The following is a 16,543-nucleotide window of genomic DNA, read 5'->3' as shown; positions in this document are numbered from 1 at the left end:
CTCCCTATTTGACAGAAGACCTGAAGCTGAGAGGGTTTGAGGAACTGGCCCAGGGTCACCCAGCAGGGAGGTGGTAGAGCCAGGATCCCAGTGCAGGCTGTCGGACTCAAGGTCTCACACTCTTGTCCTCTGAGCTGTCTTCCCAAGGAGGCAGACGGTGCGTGGCTGAGCCGGACTCGCCCACGCCTCCCACGCTGTGCTCCTTGCACTGCAGCCGCCGGGCGCTGGCGCTCCGGGGAGAGGGCGGTGTGCAGACAGGCAGGAAGGCGCAGGCGTGCAGCTCCCGGGAGCCTCCTTGGCTTGCGTATCCAGACGGATTCACCTGTTAGCCACACCGGACGTGGGGGCCACGATGCCAGGGGTTGCTTCTTTGCCAGGCACCAACCCCTGTAGAGCGCTGGGTCTAGGATCAGCAGACTTCCCTCTAGCTCTGGCTTCCCCACCTTCTAGCTTTAGGCGAATCCCATATTGAACCTGAGCCTCAGGGTTTTCATCTGGAAAATGGAGCAACATCAGACCTCATAGGTTTGGTTTTTTTCATCAGATCAAATACGATGATGAAGTGAAAGGGTCTTTCTACCCCTAATGGTGTAAGAGAGCAAGGTTCAGAGGGTTGTGATGAGCAACGCGGTGGTTCCCAGCGATCTGGTCCCAGAAGCTGGCAGGGAGGCGTGTGTCAGAGTGTTCAGACCCACACACAGCCCTGGCTGTCGAGGCCGAGGGGGCAGGCTGGGCTTCTGCAGGAGGGAGATCTCCTAGTCCTGCCCTCGTGAACCAGTCCTAAAGGAGCATCCCTTGCCTCCTGGAGCCTCCCCGCCCCCCGCCCGGCCTGGTCCCTCCCGAGAGTGAGTGCCTCTGCTTTGCTTGTTCACTGACAGATGTGAGAGCAGAGGGCCGTGTTCAGACGGAACGCCAAGCGTCCGGCATGCCAGGAAGCAGCGGGAAAAGGCCATTGTAAGTGACCTGGGGCCCGGGAGCCCAGAGCGATGGGGATGAGCAGGGGCGTCAGGAAGTGCTGGGCTGTGTAGACCTGAAGTCCTTTGAGGCCGGTGGTGGCCTGCAGAAGAGAATCATGTTTCTCTCATTTAAGAAAGCTCAAGGGTCACCAAAGGGCATCTAAGGTGGCACCGTGCAAAGTGTGGCCGAGGGCCTGGCCGTGTGGCCTGCAGTCGGTGGTGGTTGAGGCTTCCGCATCAGGGGCTCGGCAGGGCTGAGAGGGCAGGCTGTGGGGGAGGAGGGAGCAGGACCACCAGGCAACAAACCGCCCTGCCACCACCTTCTGTGTGACCTTGGACAGGTCCCCCAGCTTCCCTGAGCCTTGGTTTACTCGTCTGTACAAAAGGGAGTTGGACCTTGAGCTTCCTGAGGGTCCGCCAGCTTGACCAGGCCTAAGGGACCAAGAGAGCCTGTCCCTTGCTCCTCACCCACCTCCCTGCTCCTCCCCAGAGTTAGTCCACAGGCCCAGGCCATCCTGATGATCCTGCTGCAAAGCACCCCACAGGGAAGATTCCTCAGGAAGCTGCAGTGGGGGGCTGGAGCTAGCCCCTTCATGCACTAGGAAGGAAGGAAGGGAAACTAAGAAAGTACAGAAAACCAGACTCCACTTAATTGCTTGCCCCCTGACGGGTGCTTCAGGGTGGGGGGACACATGAGGTATGCATACCCCAGAGGTACACAGCTGTCGGCAAGCAGGTACCTAAAACCACAGGCCGTGGCTGAGTGTCTTCTTGGAATCCATGTGTGACCGTTCAGGAGTTGTGACATGCCTGGCAGTGTCCCAGGCCCTGGACAACAACCGTGAACCAGACATACGAGGTCCCCACTCCCATGGTGGGGACAGAAAGGGGAAAAAGACAACAGACTCATAAACAAGGAATAACAGTATAATTACAGATTGGGAAAGTGCTCTGAAATTAATCACGTCACGACTGAAACAGTTGAAATAAACAGTCGTGTTTTGACTGTTGGGAAGGATGTATTTACATGGTGGTCTGGGAGGGGCATCTTCAAAGACCTGGGCCCCGAGGGGTGAAAAGGAGCCAACCAAGCAAAGATTCGGGGAGAACAGTGGAGCGGAGGCAGGAAAGGGCACTGTGAATTCAGGGAGCTGCGAGAAGGTCGCAGAGGGCATTTGTGTATTGAGCTGAACCTGGACGGTCCTAGTGTGGGATGCACAGTTCCTGTGAATGCTGTGGCCCCGAGGCCTGGGCTTTCTTCTTTGCCATCTGGGCTGTGAGAATGAGATGGCTCCAGAATCACTGACTTAACTCGTTCCCAGAGAAAGCCTGTCCAAACCAGAGCCTGTGGGTTTTGCCCGCAGGAGCACGGGTTTCCAGGAACGCGGCTGGAGTTTCTCCAGCAGGTCAAAGCGATTCTTCCAATGGCGGTGGCTCTAACTGGATCCAGTTGCAGATTGGAGAGGAGAGACGGGGAGGGTCCAGCGCTGTTTCCCCCACCCCTTCCCTCTGCTGGGTTTCCAGGGGCCCTTGGGCGTGGCACTGAGCTTACCTGAAGGTGACCTCGTGGTCAGTGTCAACACACTCCTCTGGCAAAACCAAAGATAATGGTGCCTCCAGTAGCTCTACCCGCCCCACTCCGTCCCATTGCCTTCCTCCCAGCCTCCTCTGACGCGAGCAACCTGGCTCCTGGCGCTCACCCCTTGCCTTCCTTGGTAACTTGCCTTTCCATCCCAACACCTGCCCTATCACCAAAAAAAACTCAGACTCAAATACAGAAACTACTGAGTATGCAGTTCTGTTGACAGTGATGAATCCCTCTCCTTTCTCTGCCCAGCCTCTGCTCTTTTCCTTCAAGTAAGCAATTGCTTCCTTTAGGGGCCACTTCCCCATCCAACACTCGGCAGCCCCCCTCCTCCAACAAGGCAGGTCCCCTGGGATAGTGACTGTGATTGTCCTCTCTGACTCCAGCCCCAGCTGCTATCACTTGCTCGGCCAGGAGCCATGGACTGTTCACTTGGACTCCATGGGAGCCCGCCACCAAGGGGACCCCAGGAAACCAGAAAAATGACGCCGTCCCTCTGTGTCCCTCTTCCTGAGCAGGGCGAAGGCCGCGTGGTGTACATTCGAAATCTCTCCAGCGACATGAGCTCCCGTGAGCTGAAGAGGCGCTTTGAAGTGTTTGGCGAGATTGTAGAGTGCCAGGTGCTGACGAGAAGCAAGCGGTGAGTGGAGTCAGTGCTATCGCAGAGGAGGGGCATGGGGGGGCAGAGGTCCTGATCCAGAGCTGGCCACACAGAAGACGCCCGAGGGGATTTTTGGAACATATTTGACAAAATCCACAGCGAAGTCCTAGAGAGCAAGGCCCAGGAGAAGGACCAGTAATGATTGTACAGCCCAGCAACACGTGCTGATGGTTTGCTGAATGCCAGGCAGTTTCCATGCGTTCTCTTGCTTAAATTTTCCAGCACGCTTGTGACATATGCATGCTTATTCTCTCTGTTGCTCCCCTTTCTAGAGGAGGTGAGACAAGTTAAGTGAGCAGCTAGTTAGTGGCAGGGTCAGATCTGCAGCCCACACCCTGGAGCTTGTGCAGGGCAGCAGACAGCCCCTGGGACTTGAAGGCACACTTACATCGGGACCTCACTGTGCTGCAAGCCCCACACTGCTCACATCCCTCCGTTCCTCTGCAGCAGCCAGTCTTGACTTTTCCTTCTGCTGGGCAGCCCTGGTGTTTCCTCACTCACCTGAGGAAGCAGTGTTTTATCTGTCAGGGTGTCTGCAAGAATATGCTGCAGATAAATGCACCAATGAGATGTCAAAACTTTGTCAGTTTTGAAATAATTCTGAAGTATCTCCCGTCATACTTGCAAACTAAGTTATTAAGGTTTTAAAATTCTAATTTAATAATAATTTTCAAAAGCTTCAACAAGAAAAGAGTTTCTGCATAAGAATAGTCACACACCTCACATCTATTAGGGTGGCTACAAAAAATAAGAATTGTTGTTGAGGATGTGGAGAAATTGGAAGCCCTATTGGTCAGAATGTAAAATGGTGCAGCTGCTGTAGAAAACAGTATGGTGGTTCCGCAAAAAATTAAACATAGAGGGCCAGCCCCAGTGGCCTAGTGGTTAAAGTTTGGCACACTCTGCTTCGATGGCCCAGGTTCAGTTCCCGGGTGTGGACCTACAACACTCGTCTGTCAGAGGCCATGCTGTGGCGGCGGCTCACGTAGAAAGAGGAAGATTGACAAACAGATGTTAGCTGGGGTGAATCTTCTCCACCAAAAAAAAAAAAAAAATTCAATATAAAATTATCATATGGCAATTCCACTCCTGGATATTTACTCAAAAGGCTTGAAAGCAAGATCTAGAAGAGAGGAGCTGGCCCCGTGGCCAAGTGGTTAAGTTCATGCTTTGGCGGCACAGGATTTCGCCGGTTCGAATCCTGGCCGCAGACGTGGCACCACTCATCAAACCACGCTGAGGCGGCATCCCACATGCTGCAACTAGAAAGACCTACAACTGAAAAATACACAGTTATGTACTGGGGGGCTTTGGGAGAAAAAGGAAAAAAAATAAAATCTTAAAAAAAAAAAAGATCTAGAAGAGATATTTTCACACTCGTGTTCAAAGCACCATTATTCGGAAAAGCTAAGAGGTCGAAACAACCCAAGTGTCTGTCAACAGATGAATGCATAAAGAAAATATGGTATATGCGTGTGATGGAATATTATTCAACATTAAAGAGGAAGGGGATCCTGTCACATGCTACAACACAGATGAACCTTGAGGACATTATGTTAATTGAAATAAGCCAGTCACACAAAGACATGTTGTGTGATTCTACTCACATGACGTATTTTAAAGTAGTCAAATTCATAGAAATGGAAAGTAGAATGGCGGTTGCCAGGGGCTGGAGTCGGGGGTGGGAATTGCTCTTTAATGGGGACAGAATTTCAGGTTTACAAGATGAGAAAGTTCTGAACTGTACACTTAAAAATGGTAAAGATGGTAAATTTTACATTCTGTGTTTTTCCCACAATATACTTTTTTTAAAAAAGAGTCCTTGCACAAATGGAACTGTTCTAAGTTCTGTGCAGCCTGCAGGATATCAAATGAAGAGAACATGCAGAAACAAAGCAAACAAATTAATCTCTAAAGAGAAGGGTCAGTGGGTTAAGATTTAAAAAATACACGTATCTTGGGGCCAGCCCGGTGGTGCAGTGGTTAAGTTCACACGTTCTGCTTCCACAGCCTGGGGTTCGCCAGTTTGGATCCCAGGTGCGGACAGGGCACCTCTTGGCAGGCCATGCTGTGGTAAGCGTCCCACATATAAAGTAGAAGAAGATGGGCATGGATGTTCGCTCAGGGCCAGTCTTCCTCAGCAAAAAGAGGAGTATTGGCAGCAGATGTTAGCTCAGGGCTAATCTTCCTCAACAACAAAAAAAACACATATCTCAGACACACTACCAGTCTCACATTTAAAGAGGCAGAAGCATTCCCACTTTGGCCTGGTTCAGAGAGGTGTCAGGAAATGTGGTCCAGTTGAGTGTTTATTAAGCACCTATTGTTGGTAAGCCTGTCCTGAGTGGTAGGAGAAGGCCACATTGTCTCTGCCCTTGAGGAGTCTACAGAGTGGATGGATGGATGGATGTATCAGTCAGGATTCTTTCTCATTGTTCATGGAACTGAAGAGTCAGAGGGTAGAAGTGACTTACACCCCCCTCGCCTTGACATCCTTCTCAGGCGTGCTTCCCTCGTGGTCACCAAGTAGCTGCCTACAGCTCTAAGCTTATCTCCTACCAAGGGAATCAGGAGTCTCCCTCAAGGTTCCAACAAAGACCTGGGATGGATTCGTTGGGGTTCCACTTTGGGTGATATCCTTGAACAAATCACTGAGGCCAGGGAGGGCCAGCATCATGTGACTTACCCTGGCACCCTGAGCCTGGCTGAGCTCATGGTGATGTTGTCAGAGGAAGGAGAGTGGATGCTGAGCAGGCAGGCGTAACCGATGTCCACCACAAAGGATGAGATGTATATAGAATGCCAGCGATGTTAGGGAAGTGGGAAGGCCAAGTTAGCAGCCAGGGAAGTAAAGGACGCGGGAGAGAGGGATGGGGGCGTGGGCATGGCAAACCCAGGCAAGTGGCGATTGTGAAGGAGATCCAGGGGAGTGTGGAGAGCGTGGGCTTTCAGAGCAGGAGGCCTGAGTTTGAATCCCTGCTCTGCCACTTGCCTTTGGGCAAATTCTGAACTCCGCTGAGCCCATTTCCTCATCCCTGAGGTGGAGATAAGAGCAGCATCCATTCAAAGGGCCATCTGGAGTGTGGAGGTAGTGTGGTGGCACACATTCAGTAACTCACCTGCTATTATCATCATCATCATTATTATTATTACTACGTTGCAGAGGTCAGCCCAGCGACTGTCGTCATCTCTATCTGGGAGCCAGGCAACATGGTTACCGAATTATTGTGGCTTTCTGCTCCTCACCTAGTAATGGGTGGTCTGACAGTGTCAACCAAGCTGGCCCTGTGACATGGTCCCCTGTCCTCTCCCCACAGGGGCGAGAAGTACGGCTTCATCACCTACCGGCGTTCTGAGCACGCCGCACTCTCGCTGAGGAATGGCGCTGCCCTGCGGAAGCGCAACGAGCCCTCGCTCCAGCTGAGCCTCGGAGGGCTGCGGCAGTTCTGCTGGCCCAGACACACTGACTACGGTAAGTGCACGGGCCCTGCCACGGTCCAGGAAGACCCAAAGCACGAGGGGCAGTGACTCCTTTACTGAAACTGAGACCAAAGCCCCCTCTGGACACAGCTCCCAAGCCCCAGCTCCAACGTGCTGCTTGGCATAACTTTGCAGCCACTTTGCCTGGAGGCCACCATCTTGTTCTTGTGGTCTCTGGTCCATCTCGTCCCATCCCAGGACTGGTACCAAAGAGATGAAGCCTCCCATGGTCTCTTGGAAGATCCAGTCTTGTGCTCACAGGGCTGGTGGTTGCCCTGCCCCCTGGAGAGGCGTTCCATGGTGGCCCTGACAGGCACCAGCCTTGTCCATTAATGGGCCACAATGAAACAATATTATCACTCTGCTCTTGCCATTTGGGGACAAGTTGGTGAACAAGGACGAAGAAGTACAATTTAGGAAAGAATTATTGGTAGGGCAGAGTCCATTGCAGCTTCCCTATTACAGGGCTGAGTGACAGGAGGCTTAGGATGGTTCCAAGCCCGGCATCGCTCCACCTGTCTCCATGTCCACTCATGGGACCCAGTTCCATGTCTGTACAATGAAGGCATCCTCGTTTGTTGGCCCCCTCATGTGACTTCTGCAACATTTCCTAATGGGCAAGACGCTGGGTGGGGAAGTAGTATTATAGGATATCGGAGCTGGAAAGGAGCTCTGGGGTGCTCGAATTCAGACCCCCCATTCTACAAACAGGGTGGCCAAGGCCCTGAGATGTTGCTGTCACAGCAGAGTGGCAGAGCCGATGCTCACTGTCCAGTGCTCTCTGAAGCCTTGGGCCACATCTCCTCCACCGGGCTCACCCTGGTGGTTGATTTTCCGATGGTCAGGCCTTTCTAAGTTGCTCACTGACTCCTCCACCCCCCTGCCCAGATTCCAATTCAGAAGAGGCCCTTCCTGCGTCAGTGAAAAACAAGTATGAAGCCATGGATTTTGACAGCTTGCTGAAGGAGGCCCAGCGGAGCCTGCATTGATAACAGCCTTAACCTTCGAGGATATACCTCAATACCTCAGACAAGGCCCTTCCAATATGTTTACGTTTTCAAAGAAATTAAGTATATGAGAAGGCGAGAGAGCGAGCGCGTGAGAGAACACACGTAAGAGAGAGAGAGAGAGAGACTTGAAACTGCTGTCCTTTTAAAAAAAAATCAATGTTTACATTGAACAAAGCTGCTTCTGTCTGTGAGTTTCCATGGTGTTGACGTCCCACTGCCACATTAGTGTCCTCGCTCCTGACGGGTTGTCCCGGGTGCGTCTCCAGTGCTGGGTCGGTCACCCATCTCCCCTTCCTTCCCGACCGACTTCCCCTCGTAGACATGCAGCCATGTTCACCATGACATTTCTTGTCTGTAGTGTGTGATGATGAAATTGTTACTCGTGAATAGAATCAGGATTATAAACTCATTTTTAATTGAAGAAAAAAAAGTATATCCTTAAAATAATGTATTTATGGCTCAGACGTTCTGTGCCTGGGATTATTGTATCGCTTCCTTGGTTTTTAACTATGCACTGTCATGAGGTGTTTGCCACTGGGCTGCTGTGCTCCCTTTGCCAGAACGCCCCCGAGGTGCTGGGTGGCCAGCAGGCTGGTCCCCGGGGAGGCACGGCCTGCAGCCACGACTAGGAGCCATGGAGACAGGTTTCTGGGCCTCTTCTGCCAAGCCCTGCCCTTCTCTCATCCAGCAGCTTTGGGTCTGGTTACAATCAGAGCCCTCATCTGGTGCCCAGCTCGTGCTAGAGTTTGTGCCTGGCCATGAGTGCTCAGATCCTCACGGGCTTGTAAGGGAGGCATGTGAGCTGCATTATTTCATTTTTTCCAGGGGAGGCAGGTAGTGCCCCGAGAGGCAAAATGACTTGCCCACGGTCTCACGGCCAGGGAGAGGGCAGAGCAGCGACCCAGCCCAGGCCTCCTGTTTCCTGCAGGACTTATGCTCCTGCAGTCACTGGGGTAAAGATGCGGAGTTTCAGGGGCTGGTGGAAGTGAATTCAGCTAAATTGGGCAACAGGCTAGATGCCTAGGGGCTCATTTTGGGAGTTAAGTCAACAGCTAACTCGCCAGCCTTAGGCGAGTTCAGGCTCTGGCACGTGTCTTGATCCAAGGGGTCCTGTGGTTTGCCTACACCTGTGGACACACCATCAGAACTTTAGTGACACACCTAGAGTGGCATGGGCAGGTGATCTGGGAGCAGTCATCCTTTCTGGGCCAGCCACCAACCCATCCTACTCCCTTCAGCTTGTGTTTCCCTTTCCCTCGCCTGAGAAGTTGTTTTGGTGGCGGGGGCCACAGAAGGGAATGGGAGGGGTGGAGGCGGGGTAAGACAATCTCCAAGCTCCTTTTCAACTTAGAGCACATTCTAATCAGGCTTCACTTTAAAGTTTGTGTTCTTGAGTGATGGCAAAGCCACGTCCAGCTTGGATGTTCTGCGGGTGCCTTGGAGGCTGTTCAGGAGGGAGGGCGTGGCCAGCAGGGTGTGGGCACATTGCTTCTGCGTCAGACAAATCAAGCACCTCCAACTTGATCTCTTTCAGACATCAGGGTTCCCTGGGAAGTTTTTGTATTTAAAAGAAAAAAGGCCCTGCTGCTTTAAAAGCGTTTGAAACTGACTTATTAAACTAAACAAGCTAATTTAATATATTCCTAGTGCCAGGCCTAGTCCTCTGAGAATTGGTAGTTGATTTTTTTTTTTTTTAAGATAATCAAATACCTCAGTAGGTAAACTGGGCTGATGAACTTGTCCTAGGCGATAAGTATACTTCAAGCCCATGGAGAAGGGTGGAGGAGACAGGCTTTAGAAGGAATAGAGAATTTGAGCACCTGTGTGTCAAGTCATTGACTTCTCTGGGTCCCAATTTTCTTTTCTGTGAAATGGACTGAGGGAGAGAATGAGGCAAGTTGATCTGCAAAGTCCCTGCCAGCTCTAACAGTCTTAGTTTCTATGAAGGCATGGTCTAGCTCAAGATGGCAGATACATGGCATGTGCACCACTACTCCTACATCCTTGGCCAGTGGCAGGCATAACTAATTGACCACAGCACTCATGTTCTTTGAGCTCAGTCATGCTATTGAAATCCTCAACACAGTGGTCTGGGCAGCCATTACTAATTGATCAGAGTTTAACCTATTCGACATCCTGGCCTATCTTTGAAAGGTTTCCATCACACAGAAACATGGTGGCTGGGTTTCATGCTGGCCCATCCCCGTCTGTCATACCCTGATCTATGAGAAAAAAGTCCCCTAAAGCCATTCCCTGGCACAGGACTCCCAATACTACTGTGACACACAGTCCCATTTGGGACCTGGGGTGGGGGTGGGGAGGGGAATAGTGGACATGAACGTGTTTGGGAAAGGCAGGGTTTATGAGGATGGACACCAAAAAAGGGACTTTCCACAGCACAGACCTGAACATTCTAAATTCCTTTTCTAGCTGTTCACTGCCTAGCACACAGTAGGCACACAGTACGTGGTTATGGAATACAATGGAATCAAATCGAATTTAAATCCATCTGCTGCCTCCCCTAAGGCCTCGTTTGCACCGAGGAGTAACCTGAGTTCACTGCGCGGAAGCCGGTGGGAAAGCACTCTCTGGATTCAGAGTTGGACTCGGTCCCCTCTAAGCCCCTCCTCTGGGCTTCTTCCTCCATTGCACTAGGCCAGAGGCTCTCCCGTGGGCAGGTGGTACTTTAGGGTAAAGAAATGCAGATTTTTAGGGAAGGACAAGTTTCTCCCTCCCCTCTTCTGGGTCAGCTGAAGCTGCCCTTTCACTTCAGATTAGTGCAGGACACTTATTTCTTAGACATTGGCCCTTGAGCAGAGCAGAGATCTGAGTGTGGCGTTGGGACATAAGGTCAGAGCTGGGGGCCGGTGATGGGAGAGGTTGCCTTCCAAGAGCATCAAGCAGTTTCTGCTTACCATCCAGTATGTAAAAGGCTACAGGTTCTAAAACTGGCTGACCCTGCAGACAACCTCAATCCGGAAGACTCATTCGGTGCTGTGTATTATTTATCAAGGAGACTCCAAGGTCTCTCCAGGAAAACTAGTCAACCTTGGTCTCTTTCCCACCAAATTAAGGAGTAACCCAGAGGGAGCAGCTGCCATTGGCAACCATCTCGTTGTAGCTCTGTCCTAGTGTTTGCTCTCGATGATGTTTACATGTGACTGCCATAAAAGCTTACTGTAGACTGTGTCGATAGCCGCCCACACAGGGCAGGTTGTACTGTCTGTCTCTGTGCCGTGCTGGTGTCTCCCAAAATGTCTGATCCAACCGCTAAGTGGAATTCTTCCATCTCCTTCCTCAGTCTACAAGACTGAATCAGAATCCTCATTCTCGGGGGCTCTGGTTACCGAAGGAAAATGCATCAAAGAGGTAAAGGATATGAGTGGATGGAGTGCAGCTAAGCCCCACCCCCAGTCCTGCTTACCCCATCACAGCTTGCCCCCCCAACCTGAGAACTGCTTGGAGTCAAAAAGCACCAGTCAGGTGTCTGCATCTGCCATGAGATCTCACAGCATTGCGTGTGGAATGTGCTCAGCAGAGAGGCAGGGCTCCGGGGGGCTTTGGGGCTGGGAAGAGGGAAGAAGGAATGCTCTGAGCTTCGAAGACTCAGTACCCGAGTCCTGATGTGGGAAGAGATGCAACAGGAAGTCTTTCATTGCCTAAAGCCTATGCTTGTTGATGTTCTGAGAGAGATTTCTTCTAGGCGTGTGCAACACGCATGCCGAGGCCACTGGGCAGGTGGTGAGTGGAGGGGGCAGGAGGCACTGACGTGTGATCCTTCTGCGTGAACAGGTGGGAAACCCATCCCAGGCCTCGGGTTCAGTTGAAGTCACAGCTGAGCCTGCAGCTTGAGAGCTGGGTCATCCCAACGGTGAAGCAGAATCAGCCCCAGAGGATTTGTGATATGACCAAGGAAAGACATTGGATGGACAGTAGCAGATAAAGTGAACCTAATAGTTTCATTGGCCAAAGAAAGGGGACCCGCTCACCCTTCCCACTGGGGCAGAAGGAGACCCATTAGTACTTCTGTGCAACATGTGTAAGCTGGCCCCCAAGTCCCTGAGGCATTTGCACACACGAGTGGGCTCCAGGGCTACTTGCCGAGTCCAGAGGTACAGGGTGAATGGAGGGAGAGCTTGGGAGCTGGGAACCCACTTGCACAGGGATGCCCTTGACCCAAAACAGGCACGGGGTCAGGGGAGCCCCTGGGAGCCAGCTGCAGGACGTCCAGGAGGTAGCCAGAAGCTAACTTTGCATTGAACCAATAAAAGCACTTTGAGAAAACCACAACACTGCAGCCTGGCTCCATGTCTCTACGCTGGCAAACGTAGGTCTCCTTTGGCTGTGTGAGGTCCTCTCCTAGGGACTGGGACACAGGGTCGGCAGGGGGGCTGGTGCGAGGGAGGAGAGAGCTGAGAGGCCTTCCTAGATACTAGCAGCAGGAGAACCAATCCTAGGTGGCCCTTTGCTGGCCTCTTTGTTGGAGGCCCTAGAAACAGGAAATGGTGAGTTTCAATCTTGGTACCTACTTTTGTAAAAAAAAACCAAACAAAACAAATTAAAACAGCCCGACTGATTGATTGAAATGTGTTTGTGGAGCAAGTCATTTAACTGTAAGCCATCTCGGAGTGAGAAACCCAGTGTTTCTTACTTGCCATGTCATCTTGGGCTCTTGTTTCCTCATCTAGCAAAATGAGAATATTGGATGGGATGAGCACTAAGGCCCTTTCACCTCTGACGGGCTCAGATTCCCATGCTGGAGCATCGGGCATCCATCACCAACCGGCGAAACCAATTCCCTTCTCTGGCTGAGCTGAGCTCGTGTTCAGGGGGAGACTGCTCGCTCGGCAAGGTCACCCAGCAGCAACAGACTCAAACGCACACAGTCCTGGCCGAGTTACCTTATTCCAGGAGGCCCACTCCCCAGGGCAGATCTAAGCCATAGTTTCTGGTGGGGACGGTGAGAAGTTAACCCCCAGCGCGGCTAGGTGGCGATGTCAAATCTCACATTAGCCTTGTCAGCGTCCCCACCGAACAGCTTTTAATCCGAATGTTGTGACCACTTGGCTGTTTCTCTCTTGCTCTCAGACAATACTAGCAATACACTTGTGTTTTCAAAACAGCTTAACTTAGGGCACTTTTCGCACATTTCTTTCAAATGATTGTAAAACATATGGGACAACAGGAGGCACTGATCCCACTGAATGTGTTTAGGGCAGCTTTTGTTTTCTGTTTCTTTAATGGTATAGCAGCGGGGACTGAGGCTTCGAGATTGAGGGGGGGACAGATTCTCCCATATTCCGTTGCATCCGAATGCCTTGCACGTGCAGAAGCAGCACAGAAATCCAACTGCCCGAACTGGGGGCTTAGAAAAAATGGTTTTGCTGACGGTCACTGTCTGGGCCGTGCACCCCCTCCCAAAGAGCTGTTTCTATAGCTAGAAACTGCTCTGTGCTGTATCTTCCGTCGAAGGATCCTCCAGGGAAGCCTGATAAAGCCTCCTCTTCCACTCTGCCAGCCTTGCTCCCGGGTGACTTGGAAAGGGACCGGTTGGTCAGCCTCCACCTCAGCACTTTGCCTTATCAATGTCTAGTCGCCATCTAGTGGCCAAAGACTGTATCCACCAGCTACCCAGATGGAAGGCAAATGAATCCTTTCTGCCACCTTGCTGTCCAGCACCAACTTTGGGAAGGAAATGTAATGTCATGAGCAAACTGTCCATATGTTTAGAGCCCAGTGTCACACCAGTCAGAAGACTCCAGAAGCAGCCACTTAGTAGATGCTCACGCAGATGCAAGTGCACCAGCTGTCCTGTGGGCAGAGGAGACAGGAGTGGACCCTGTGTCCGGGTGCCCGGGAGGGGTTTACTGTAACTGCAATACTGGCAGCCCAGCTGCTGTCCTTGTTAAGTGAACCTCTGCTAGGTGGCCCGCACTGTACCCTCGGGACAAGCCAAGAGGGTGGGTGTGAGGATTCTGTGCGGGGGCTGGCCATGGCCTTTGATATGGTCCACCAAATAGCCAAACAGGTTATTCTTTTGTTGTTAGTTTGTGTTTGTTTTCGTATTTTGTACTTAAAAATCTTGTCAAGTGTTTTTGTGTTAGGAATAAAAAGTCATAAACTCTTCCCAACTTTGTTTCTTGATGGATGTTCTGATTCCAAGAGAAACAGGTTGGAAATCTCAAGGGGCGTGTGGTCAGTGGAACAGAGAAGTGGACCACTTGGGTTTCCAGACGGTTTCTGGGGGAGATGACCACCCGGAAGTCTGGCTTGGTGCATTCTGCTCTGGAATTTGTACCCACCCCTTCACCTCCTTGTGCCAAGGTATTAGCATCGGCTTTGAGCATCTGCCTCTATCAGAGGCAGCTGCTAATGTTGAAACCAACACAAGATCCCTCTCCCCAACCCCAGGTTTCTAAAGAGACAGTGTCTGTAGCTAGCCTTAATCGACTGGGCAAGGTGGTCCCTATGGTCCCTTCCAGCGGTTCCAGATCTTGGACTCAAATCCTTTTCTCTTGGTGTGACCATGCAGCCTAGAGAATTCTGAGCAATAGGGAGTCAGGGCTTTCCCTGGCTCTGTGACAGGGTCAAACCAGGGAATGGCTAAACTTGTGAGTTTGGGCATCCCCAGGGGTACTACCATAGGGGGCATTATTTATTAGGAAGCTCAACAAGGTAACTACAGCCTGGGGTGCATGAGCGCAAGGCTGTGTGTGTGTGTGTGTGCGCGTGTGTGTGTGTGTGCGTGTGTGTGTGTCTGCGTGTGCACGCCTGTTTGTGTGTATGTGTGGAATTACATTGATGCATTTCTTGAGAAAGGTGCAAGAATTTCACCTACACAGAGGGACACATCTGCTTTGTTATTTATAATAGAAAGCTAAATTTTAATTTTTTAAAGGACACTGCTACTGATTGAGAATCGAGTTTTTAGTTTTGCTATTTTTTTTAATTGGTAGAGGATTTTTATATATTTTTTCCATTTTGTTGGGTTGTGTCCTTATTTATATAAATACTTTATCTGTAAGAGGCAAGGAAGAAACCTTCCTTGCTTTTAATTATTGTGGTCGTCATCCCCCCCCCCCTATTTTATTTCTGGTGTGATTTATCTGTCTTACCTTCTAAATGAGAAAATGTTTTCCTGTATTTGTACATTGTCAGATTCTATAGTTTCATAGATAATTTAACCAAATTGCTCTATGTATTATTATTCCGTGAGTATAAAGTTCTATTTTAACGTCTGTAAATACTCCAGAACTGGCTTCTTTTCTCAAACTCCTGCTGTGGAGTTACTGTTTACATCACAAAAACTGTAGAATCTCTATGCTCATGTACTGTAAATAGTGAAGTGATCTGCTTATAAATAAACTTAACAAATACACTATGGAGATTAAAGAAAATACCACCCACAGCCCTGCCCAGGTGTGTCTTTATTAGTCCTGCGTGTTCGTTGAGGGACACTCTGGCCATGACATGGGGAAGGATTCTGGTTTCAGTGTCACCTTCTCAGAGAAAACCCCGGTCAAGGGATGCTGCCCACCCCCCCAACCCCGAGACTCTCCTTCCTTTTTCCTCCCTCACAGCACTTTTCATGGATCCTAAGGGGCCATTCAGACTTCTCTCCCGTAACCGATGTCCCTGTACCGGCTTTGCCACGACTTTATAAAGGGAGACCCTTTCCCAACAGGGTCTCCCTTGTCTTGGGGTACCAGCTGTTTCACACAAGCACACTCAACGCTAAATACATGTGCTCAAAGAGATACTTTGACATGGTTTCAGGCAAAAACTCACCAGTTGACAACTACAAAACGGTTTCTGGTCAGAGGATGTGGAGAACAGGTTGGAACTGTGCACCGTGTTTGGGTGAATCGAGACATTTTGCTCACTTCTCCGACGAGAGCAGTGAAGAAGTGGCGCCTTCCAACACTCAGGCTTGGGGGTGTGTGTGTAATTTCCTCAGTTTCAAAGTACTCTTGGATTTAGCCTTTATTTGGCACTAAAACTACTTTAGTTTTATTTTTAAGTGCAGTCGGAATGCACGATCCCCCTGTGCCCCCAAAGGGTGGAAACGTTAGTGAAGAAAGTTATACGCAAACAAGAACAGGTACAGTAAGCCATTCCATTTCATGTTATATGCAAACTATTTTCAAGTAGTTGTTTATTACCTACATAAACTAGTTCTTGTGCAGGTGATTTATTTCCTCAACCAGGAAACTGTTTGGATTTCTTTGGTTGGAAGGGAGCACATCGTGATTTTCCCTTTAAAGTGAATGGAGGGGTTTCCACATTGCAGCAGGTTCGCTGCCATGGATGAGAGTGATTGATTGCTCAGTGTCTGTCACCCCCTCGCCAGGCGTCAGCCCCAGGAAGGCATGGCTGCTTCTCCATTCACTGCAGGGTGCCCAGGCCCACTGATCAGGAATTCCTGGATGGGCGAGTGAGCGGCTCCTATCCATGGCCTGTTGACTATACACACACAGCTGGGGAGGCAGCCCAGCCGCAGAGTCACAGGAAATAATCCCTTCAAAGATGCAGTCAATGGTGCAAGGACCCCAAGACCTGCGTTTGAGACCCAACTCTGCCGCTTCTGTATTGTACCAACTTGGACAAATCACCTCTTTGGCCCCTGGTTTCCCCAACTATGAAACAAGATGATTTGCTTAGATGAACTCAGAGGTCCTTTATGTTCTAAAAAAGCTGATTCTCTGACGCAGTATAGTGCAGGGGAACTGGTTACAAGCTGGAAGTCTGGTGTCAGGCTGCTTGGCTTTGAGTCCTGACTCCACCACTTATCAGCTGGATGTCCTTGGGCAGCTTTCTTAACCTCTCTGAATCTCCACATCGTCATGTGAGA

General features: G+C 50.6%; 1 protein-coding gene across 2 annotated transcripts in view; it reads left to right on the top strand.

Annotated features, from left to right (window-relative positions):
* The window catches only part of PPARGC1B (PPARG coactivator 1 beta), a 113,360-nt gene extending 98,260 nt beyond the window's left edge, over window positions 1–15,100 (top strand). Inside the window, exons 9-12 of one of the 2 annotated variants that reach the window (XM_046666681.1) lie at window positions 879–954; window positions 3,060–3,181; window positions 6,520–6,674; window positions 7,571–15,100. In XM_046666681.1, the coding sequence (XP_046522637.1) occupies window positions 879–954; window positions 3,060–3,181; window positions 6,520–6,674; window positions 7,571–7,671 (454 nt within the window). In that variant the 3' untranslated portion in view covers window positions 7,672–15,100. Of the gene's footprint in view, window positions 1–878; window positions 955–2,927; window positions 3,029–3,059; window positions 3,182–6,519; window positions 6,675–7,570 lie in introns of those variants that run through there. The other variant, XM_046666682.1, reaches the window with a different exon arrangement.
* Window positions 15,101–16,543: the final 1,443 nt, after the last annotated feature.

The sequence above is a fragment of the Equus quagga genome, chromosome 7 (genome assembly GCF_021613505.1).
Source record: "Equus quagga isolate Etosha38 chromosome 7, UCLA_HA_Equagga_1.0, whole genome shotgun sequence".
Lineage (NCBI taxonomy): Eukaryota > Metazoa > Chordata > Mammalia > Perissodactyla > Equidae > Equus > Equus quagga.
Note: the sequence above shows the minus strand (reverse complement) of the source record. Positions and strands in the feature narration are given on the sequence as shown.